The 9,799-nt window shown below is 42.6% G+C and overlaps 1 protein-coding gene across 1 annotated transcript in view; it reads right to left on the reverse strand.

The window, feature by feature from the left end:
• RNF145 (ring finger protein 145) overlaps positions 1 to 8,909 on the reverse strand; it is a 62,313-nt gene extending 53,404 nt beyond the window's left edge. Inside the window, exons 1-2 of the mRNA XM_059062677.2 lie at positions 8,441 to 8,909; positions 1,962 to 2,165 (exon numbers count right to left, since the gene is read on the reverse strand). Coding sequence (XP_058918660.1) covers positions 1,962 to 2,145 — 184 coding nt within the window. The 5' untranslated portion in view covers positions 2,146 to 2,165; positions 8,441 to 8,909. The remainder of the gene's footprint in view (positions 1 to 1,961; positions 2,166 to 8,440) is intronic.
• Between the last annotated feature and the right edge of the window lie 890 nt (positions 8,910 to 9,799).

Below are 9,799 nucleotides of genomic sequence, written 5' to 3' on the forward strand. Positions count from 1 at the left end.
GAAATTCCAATGAGCTGTCCTTTGTTTTTATTTGCATAAAACTGTATTTTAAAATAAATAAATAAATAAATAATTCTTTAAAAAAAAAAAAAAAAAAAGGCACAGTTGAGTTCCCAAAGTTATAAGCTGGTGAGTATGAACTGCAACTGTTCTAGGACCTGTACAATTTCTGCAATTAATGTTTCTGGTTATTAGGCAGCTGGGTTTCGGTTTTTTTTTTTTTTTTATGGTATGCGGGCCTCTCACTGCTGTGGCCTCTCCCCTTGCGGAGCACAGGCTCCGAACGCGCAGGCTCAGTGGCCATGGCTCACGGGCTCTGCCGCTCCAGGGCATGTGGGATCCTTCCGGACCGGGACACAAACCCGTGTCCCCTGCATCGGCAGGTGGACTCTCAACCACTGTGCCACCAGGGAAGCCCTAGGCAGCTGTTTTTATAATAAATATTTCAATCTATTCAGAAATAATACATATGATAACCACATTTTTAAAACCACAGTACGAATTACTTTAGCTGATCAAGCTAAAACTCTAAGCCAAGTACCCAACTGTTCTACTACAGACTGGAATTATTTTCCATAAATTGGCTAACATACAAGCCTTGAATAAACGGCTGAGAATTAGTGTTTTGCAGCATAAAAGAACCTTCTCATTTCAGAGACTTTCCCAAAGTAGTGCCAACTAAGAGAGATGAGTTTATTGTACCCAGATGTTCTGCCTCTCGTGCACTGTCTTTTCTACTATACCATACTCCTTCCTACAATGGCTTACTTGGTAATCTCTTAGAGCTGTAAGGGGTTCTCAGGGCTAAGCTCTGAAATGCAGAAAGTTCTTTTATAGATAAAAATAAGTCTCATAGAGATAGGACAACCCTTAACAATTTTATAAAAGATAACCTTCACAAAGTTTAAAAAGATATACTTGTTGACAGACAATTCTAATAATAAAAATATTAATAAAACCACTACAGTACATCATTCAAACCACATCTTGAGTTATAAAACAGCAATGTTAAAAGAAAATATATTGTTGCTATCATTACATATAAAACAAAAACTAACCTAAAAATTAAAAATCATGACTTTTATTCTAGATAGATTTTATCTGCTTCCTGCCTATATCTCTTGACTTTAATTTCTTTAACCTTTAACTCTAATTTCTTTCCACATTATTTCTACCACTAACTCCAAATCATATTAACTATATTTCAAGGAGTACTTTTTTTAATATTATAATATCATTTTCCACATTTCATTTCACTGAAGTGAATGCTTTATCTTCAAATACTAATGTTTTGGAACAATAAAAATACTGCATTTTAAAAAGCTTACTTTCTGAATTACTACCAAACCCCAAAATAATGACAAATTAGAACAGGCCAAATGCCTGGAAAGGTATTTCCTGTTATTTATTTTATTCATATTAAAACCTAAAAAGGGGCTTCCCTGGTGGCACAGTGGTTGAGAATCCACCTGCCGATGCAGGGGACACGGGTTCGTGCCCTGGTCCGGGAAGATCCCACATGCCGCAGAGCAGCTGGGCCCGTGAGCCATGGCCGCTGAGCCTGCGTGTCCGGAGCCTGCGCTCTGCAATGGGAGGGGCCGCAACTGTGAGAGGCCCGCGTACCGCCCAAAAAAAAAAAAAAAAAAAATCTAAAATGTTTTCTTCTATGTACATCAATTATATCTTATAAACCTAGAAGAATAAATTAAAAAATAAAATGTTTTCTTCTGCCTTCTAGCTTCATACAGTAAAATAAATCCAATACTGCCTGTTTTCCTCTACCCCTAATAATTCATGTGCAATTGTAAGACAAATGAGACTATAAACAAGATTCATATTCATCAACTATATTACTGTCATCTCAATGTAAAAGGACTTCATTTTACCCAAATTTAAGAATATTCAAAGACATAAATCAGAATGCTCAATAGAAGCTTAAGAAAGATGCTGTAGACACTTACCTACATAATGCATATTAAGAGCCAAATACTTATACTGGAAAAGAGGGTTGTTATTGAGGCTGCTCCTCTGGATCTGCTGGAAGAAGGAGCTGACATCCCATCTGTACAGGACATCCAACAGCATGATGCTTGGCACCCGCAGGGCCACATTTAACACTGCCTCCAGTTTCTCCTTTGCAGCCATGTTTTTTTCTTGGAGCAGACCTAAAATTCAGGAGATACAATATATAAAAATAAGTCACCTCAAATAGCTTTCAGATATCCTCTTATCAATCTAATGGAGTCTCACATACTACACAAAAACTGTTACAATGTAAAAAAAAAACTCCTTAGACACATCTACTACTTCTAGATATTTAGAAAATAACTTTGTATTGTGTTTTCACATGGACTCTCTCAGGTCTGCTCAACTTTAAGACGCTGATAAAATGTTCAGACCTCAAAATGTGTTTATAAAAAGCTCCTGGGCTTCCCTCGTGGCGCAGTGGTTAAGAATCCACCTGCCAATGCAGGGGACATGGGTTTGAGCTCTGGTCCAGGAAGATCCCACATGCCGCAGAGCAACTAAGCCCGTGCACCACAACTACTGAAGCCCATGCGCCCAGAGAGCGTGCTCCGTAACAAGAGAAGCCACCACAGTGAGAAGCCCGCACGCCACAACAAAGAGCAGCCCCTGCTCGCTGCAACTAGAGAAAGACTGCGCACAGCAACAAAGACCCAATGCAGCTAAAAATAAATAAGTAAATAACTAAATCCCATAAGCTGCATGGCATGGTCAAAAAAAATAATAAAAGCTCCTAATTCCAAATTTAGGCATTTAACAAAACACCCTGTAAGAATACTGTAACCTTTGTCCAATTACCTTGATAAGAAAAATTCACTCCTATCAAAATCTTTGAGGTTTATGCAGCTTTTAAAAAAGAGGGCAAGTTTTAAATAGTTATTACATGAAAAAGCTTAAGTTACTCAATAAGAATTTCATGATTGCACATTTAGCGCACAGCTTCTCGTAGTCTATCCTTTTCCTTATTACTTAAAATCAAAACTGAAATACTGAATTTATGTGATATAGATACAGTTCAGAGAACTCATGATATAGGTAAAGATAACATTATTTGCAATATTGTCTCCTTGAATCATTAAAATTAAACTCCAGTCTGAAATTCCCACAATCTGCCTTCAAAGTAGGAAAAAGCTCATTAAATTCTTCCCCTGACACACAAACATGCTGGCACATGGAAGAAGTCAGGCATTGTGAATCTGCAGCAGCCTCTGTCTTTGCTTAGCTGTTGATTAGTAGTGGTGGAATGGGGAGAAGAAAAAAAAGGAAGGAAATGAAGGATCTCCCAGACAATCTACTATTTAAAAGGACAATTTGGTATAATACTGCTTTATATGATACAGCTGCAAATTAATCCAAGGAATTATAGACAAGAGAACAAAACAAAGTGGTAAAGGACAATTTTAGGAGTAATGATAATTCTTGATTGTTGGCTCTGACAATATTCTTTTAAGAACTTTGCTGAGAAAGCAAAACACACTTCTAGCTTTGGCAGTAATTTCAGACATTACAGGACAAATGAAAACATTGATTTCTGAAGAAAATTACAGTGACAGATTGCAATGCTATGGTTAAATATTTGTCAGTATTTCCATTTCACCCTCTAATTTTCATAGCTTCCTAGCTCAGATAGCTAGGGGGGAAAAAAAGGAAGCTCAACTTAGCAAACGATTAATATAAGTTTTTCAATCACTTAAAAACTGATTTTTTATATCATTCCCACTACCCAGATATTATATATATCCTACCAATAATGCAGAACTAACATTTTTATAAATAAGAACTGTAATTCTGATTACTTTTAAAAAACAAGACTGCTTTAATAATTTTCCTACATAAGAAAAAGATAATATTGTGAGAGAATCACAGCCAAATAGTTGTGTCCTAAGGAGAAAAAAGCACTGAGAAATAAAATCTCTAATCAACATTGATTACAAATTATGCCATTTAGGAACCTAAATTTCTCAAAGCTCATGATATTATTAAGAAAAAAAAATATTCTGGGAAGAAATACACCAAAATATCCACATTAACATCCTTTCAACAGTGGCCCTGGGGTGATTTTTATTCCCCTCTATCTTTTTCTGTTTGCCAAATGTTTCAGCATACCCATGTATTATTTGGTGGGGAGCAGCCCGCTTGAAAAAATAAATTCTTGGTTAAAAGTCTAATGTAATGTGCCTAAGCTATCTAGATGACTTAAGGAAATACACAGAAAGTAACTACTTACTCTGGTGGTCTAACTGATAACTCAATGCACTCTTGGAGTTCATTTCAAAGTACACAAATGATAGATTTTTCTCACAAACCACCAGTCACCAGTGTAAAAATTACTATGGACCTAGGTAAAAATATCACTGACAGGCTTTATTCTATAATGGCACAGTATTTTTCTATATTCTAGGATCCAATATAAATCACTACTGCTTTTGTAAGTAACAACAACAACAAAAAGAGACAATTACTGAGTTAATATTTGTGGTCCAGGACTTCACTGGTGGCGCAGTGGTTAAGAATCCACCTGCCAATGCAGGGGACACAGGCTCGAGCCCTGGTCCGGGAAGATCCCACATGCCGCAGAGCAACTAAGCCCGTGAGCCACAACTGCTGAAGCCCGCAGCTCTAGAGTCCGTGCTCCGCAACAAGAGAAGCCACCGCAATGAGAAGCCTGCGCACCGCAACAGAGTAGACCCCGCTCGCCGCAACTAGAGAAAGCCCACGCGCAGCAACGAAGAGCCAACGCAGCCATAAATACATACATACATAAATTTAAAATATTTGTGGTCCATATTTATTTCATCTGACTTAGAGCCTTTGTATGTTTTTAATGTTTTCGTTATTTTTAACTGTGCCCACTTTCACTATTTATTGTAGCTCTTACAGGGGTAAAGAAAAAAATTTAAACCAATCTTGCATTAGAAATCAAAATTTGAAATGCTAAGGAAAAAAATCTCCCAGTTCTTACAGAGGACCATATTTCTATTTAAAAAGGCCATTATCAGAATGGTATACATTCCCTCTTAATTACCACTACTCCTGCCTCACAAACAGAACAAGAATAAAAAGGAAATCCTGGGTTCCTAAAGCTATTGATACAGAAGAACATCCAAGACAGATCCCTAAACTCTACTACTGCCTGCAGAGAACGAAATATCCCCTTTAATAACAAACATATTGCTTACTAAATGTTTCATTTATTTCTGTATACGAGTGATATTTCAGTACATCATTGGCAAACTGGCCATGTATAGGGAGGCACATGGAGGAAATAAATTTAACACATAGAAAACCAAATCTAAAATGTTACCCACAAGAGCTGTGGAAACAAAAGAGGGGGGAAGAAAAACACATTTTGAACCTTTCTACAGCAGAAGTGCCACATGATAGGGTGGTGACCATCACAGATAAATACCATACACCACACTCCAGCACCATACACTAAACCAACACCTAAACAAAATGTTGAAATATATCTTACTTGCAGATACCTGAAATCACTCACATGTATCAAATGACTAACTTAAAAACATGAAATAAAAATGGAGCCTTCTCTACTGGGGTAAAGAGATTATACCACTAAGATGTTTGGTTCAAGCCTAATTTATCTTTTTCTTAGATTTGCTAGTGCTAATGAGCATATTCTAAGTCAGAGGGAGCTCAAAATTCTCTTAAAACCAAAACAATACCAAATAAGCCTCAAAAATAAGCACAAGAGCTGAAGGCAAAGAAAATTCAAAGGGCTGACACTCTCTAAAGCCAAATATATAAGATACTTCCTGCCTTGTTCAGTTACGTAAATTTTGCCTTCTGTGCACGATTTTTTTTTAACATCTTTATTGGAGTATAAGTGCTCCACAATGGTGCACCAGTTTCTGCTTTATATCAAAGTGAATCAGCTATACGTATATGCATATCCCCATATCTCCTCCCTCTTTCGTATCTGTCCCACTCTCCCTATCCCACCCCTCTAGGTGGTCACAAATGTGCATGATTTTTAAATTAACTCCTTAAAATGTGAAAAGCACTGGGAAAGTAACACTCCACCACATCATCTCAGAAAGTAATGAAAACTAAATGCGACTCATAGATGCTTTACACAGTAAAACAGCTTTAAAAAAAAAAAAATCCATCCTTTTTTCCCAATAACGGCAAAAAAAAAAAGGCTCAACAAAAGCTAACCAAAAAGAGGACCAAACGATTTCATTAAATGACATTCCCAGGCTTGGAAGTAGCAAATTGCTACTTACAGACACAAGAATGTCCTGTACAACACTGCACAGTTCATCCTTCACGTTTGTGGTTAGGACACACAGGGGGCCTCATTCTACACTTTCCTGAAAACACTACATTTTGGTTTTGAATATGAAGAAATCAAACAAATCATCAACTATATGAAAAACCTAAGTTTTTAAAGTCATAGCTCTTCTCATCTGCTGAAGAATTATGTTAAATAAGAAAAAGAAATGAAAATGTTATCTTACCCAAGAAATGAAAATGTTATCTTACCCCAAAAATGAACAGAATACACATCTCCTGGACAAAACAAAGAATGCCATATAATCCAATTTAAAATTATTCAGTACAGTATTAGGTAATTTAATGCCGAAAGTTTTCACACCTTTTTCCCTCAGCACAGAAGAAAAACTATCATTCATCATCAATCCCCTTTCTTTGTCCAATCCAATTTGAAAAACAAAACAGAATTCTACCATCAGCTAAAGCCAATCTTCAGAAAGACAGATTTTCTGGCTGTTCATATCCCTGAAAATGTCAGAGGGCAGAGCAAAAACCTAAAACTGTAAGTTAACTCAGCTCAATAAACTTAAGATACCAGGGAGAAGAACGCACTTCTTACATAAGCATTGGCACACGTTTTAAATATAGCTGGTCCTCCCCACTCCCACTCATTGCTAGCTAACTTTGTATGTACCTGATTTCCACATAAACTACTAGCAATTCTGTGGTTTCTGGTAATCTCCAAATCGACAAAGATAGGGAGGCCACTCTGAATACAAGGGCCATCCTTCAACTTAAGCAGCCAGACAGAGGAAATAAAAACTGCTATCTCTGTCATTGGGCGCTCAGCCTGGGTCATGACTGCAGCACCGACAGCTCATCCTTTGGGCAGGATTCAAGATTCACCAGAACTGCACAGTCCGTATTTTAAAAAATAAAAAGACACACAGTCCCTCTCCTTTCCTTTCAAACTAGTTTCCTGTTTACCGCAGACTGCGATGCAAAGCCATCCATTAATCTTTGATGCCTTCTCACTAAAAAGCCCCCTTCCTCTCTCCCCGCACCTCCTCCCCCGCCCCCCACGCCTGCTGATCTCAGTTGCGTTTGAACTATAGTAACCCCAACCCAGCTCGCTGCAAAGCAGGCGCTGCCGCGGGGCTAACGGATTACGTCCACAAAAACTCTGCCAGGAGAGAGGCCCGTGCCAGGGAGCTCCCCTCCTATCTGGCCAAGCGTGCTGGCTCCGCCGCGCCACGCACCAAAAAGATTCTGAAGAAAGACACGGGCGAAGTTCTTCATCCCTGAACAGAAAGGGGACCCATTCCTGAAGGAGGGCAAGGGTCTCGGGGTCCTTGGTTGGTAAAAGCGTAAGTGGAGAGGGATGCAGACAGGATGGCAAACAAGAGAGTAAGCGATGGGGACAAAAAGGGATGAGGACCCCTTTTACTGTAAAAAAAAAGGACTGACAGACGCGATGCAGAGCAAATGGGTCCCCACTTGAAGAATGACTTGGCAGGCCTCTCCGCACCCCCAAACAACCTCAAACCGAATGAAAGGGGAGAAGCTGAGTTTGGGGCTGCGTAAACCGAAGACTAGGGTGAAATAAAAGAGGGAGGGAAGCTTGTGAGCAAAATGGACAAAAACGAAAAAGACGGAAAGTTGGAAGTGGAAACTGGAAGAAAGGAGCAGCTAGGAAAGGGGCAGCTCAGGAAGGGGCTTAGAAAAGACCCCGAAATGGGGGTACTGGGGAGGCGATGGGGGAGCGCTCAGAGTGAGGGCATCTTAGGAATGCCGGGGGAGATGAGAGACAGCTCCAGGAGGGTGGAGGGTGGAAACGCGGCGGACAAGGCCCAGGAGCTGGGAAAGGGGGCTCTAAGCTGGGCCCCGGGAGGGGAGGGCAGAGTCGGAGACAGCCCAAGGGGGGGCCAGGAGGACCGCGGGAGGGACTGGCGGTTGGGAGGGAGAGAGGGACGCTGCGGGTGAAGAGGGGATGTGGACGCCGCCGAAGCTTGGGAGAAGAGGAGGGAGGCGAACGGGGGAAGGGGCGAAGGGGGAGAAGAGGACAGAGCAGGCGACTGGATGGGGGAAGGGAGGAGGAAAGGGGGAGGGCGGTGAGAGGATGTGGCATGAGGACCGGGCACCGGGATAGGAATGGGCCGGCCAGGGCGGACGGCTCGGTCACCTCAGGCTGCGGTCTCCTTCCCCGCGGGGCAGCGCCGCTGGCGGACAGACAGACTCCGCAACTCCCCGGCTCTCTCGCCTGCCCTCCCGTTCTCCTCGGGCGGCGGCGGCGGGGGCCGGGACGGTGCGGCTCACAGCGGCGGCTCTTCCGCGCCGGGCCTTGGATGCAGCGTCTTGGGAGGCGGCGGCAGCGGCGGCGGCAGCGGCCCGACCCGTGCGGTCACCATCGTACGCGGCGGCAGGCGCTCGCGGGCCGAGCTCTTCAGCAGCCGGCGGCAGCCATGGCCTCTTTCGTTCACTCCTCCAGCCCCCGGCACTCTGCGGCGGCGGTGGCCGGGCTCTCGTGCTCTGCGCCTGCGCACGGCGCTGCCAGCGAGGCGCGCCCCTCCCCCGCACGGGCGCGCGCGCACACGCGGTCACTCGCAGTCGCTCTGGCCGGGTGGTTTCTGCGCCGCCTCCGGTAAGTGGGCGGGAGACACAAGCCTCCCGCGGCCCACACTGGCGGGCTCCCGCTGCAATGGAGACGCGTACCACGCCGACATCTGCACGCGCACTGTGACACGCGCCATTCTGACACGTGCTCTTTCACACTCCCCAAACACCAGGAGCCACACGCTTACACCCATACTTACCTGCCAGGACCACGTGGGAGAGTTAGTTGGAAGGGCTGATCCTCACCCGATGCAGCCGCAGTAGCAATGATGCCAGAATTTTTTTTAACTCCCTTACTGACTGGTCTAGACTGTCAACTCCTTGGCGTCAGAGACCACATCTGTGATGGCTCAGCAGTGCCTAGCACAGAATAGGCGCTCAATAAACTTCTGTTGAATAAGTGAGTGGATGTATGAATAAATTAGAACTATTCACTATCTGTAATTTTAAAATTCCGACCCCTTGGTTTAAAGAACTTGTTCAAAGAATTTTACTGTAGAATGAAATCAAGTAGTATGTGTTTGTCTTTTAGTCCATGGTTTAAAAACAGATTAGTGTACACACCCCTTTCCCAAGGTTAGGAAATCCATTTGTCCTGTCCAAGTCCCTAGCACTGACCAGCATTCCTACCTTAATTTAAATGTGAACACATCTTGTGCGGCAGGAACTGTTCTGCACTTACCCACGATACAAAGCCTGAAACACATTGTGCACAGAATGAATCAAGGATGTTGCTGGTCTTCTGGGCTTTGGCAGGACTCCTTATTCTCCAGTGTTTCTACTTCCCTGCCTCACCACGACCCTCCACAAATGGCCTCGCCCTCAGCCCCTTCCCCAAAATACCCCTACACTGTTTCTTGCTTTCTTTGGTTAGTTCCTAGAGAGCCAGTTGCTACTAGAAACCAGTCTGGCCTTTGAGGTTGGCAAT

This window comes from Kogia breviceps, chromosome 4 (genome assembly GCF_026419965.1).
Source record: "Kogia breviceps isolate mKogBre1 chromosome 4, mKogBre1 haplotype 1, whole genome shotgun sequence".
Lineage (NCBI taxonomy): Eukaryota > Metazoa > Chordata > Mammalia > Artiodactyla > Physeteridae > Kogia > Kogia breviceps.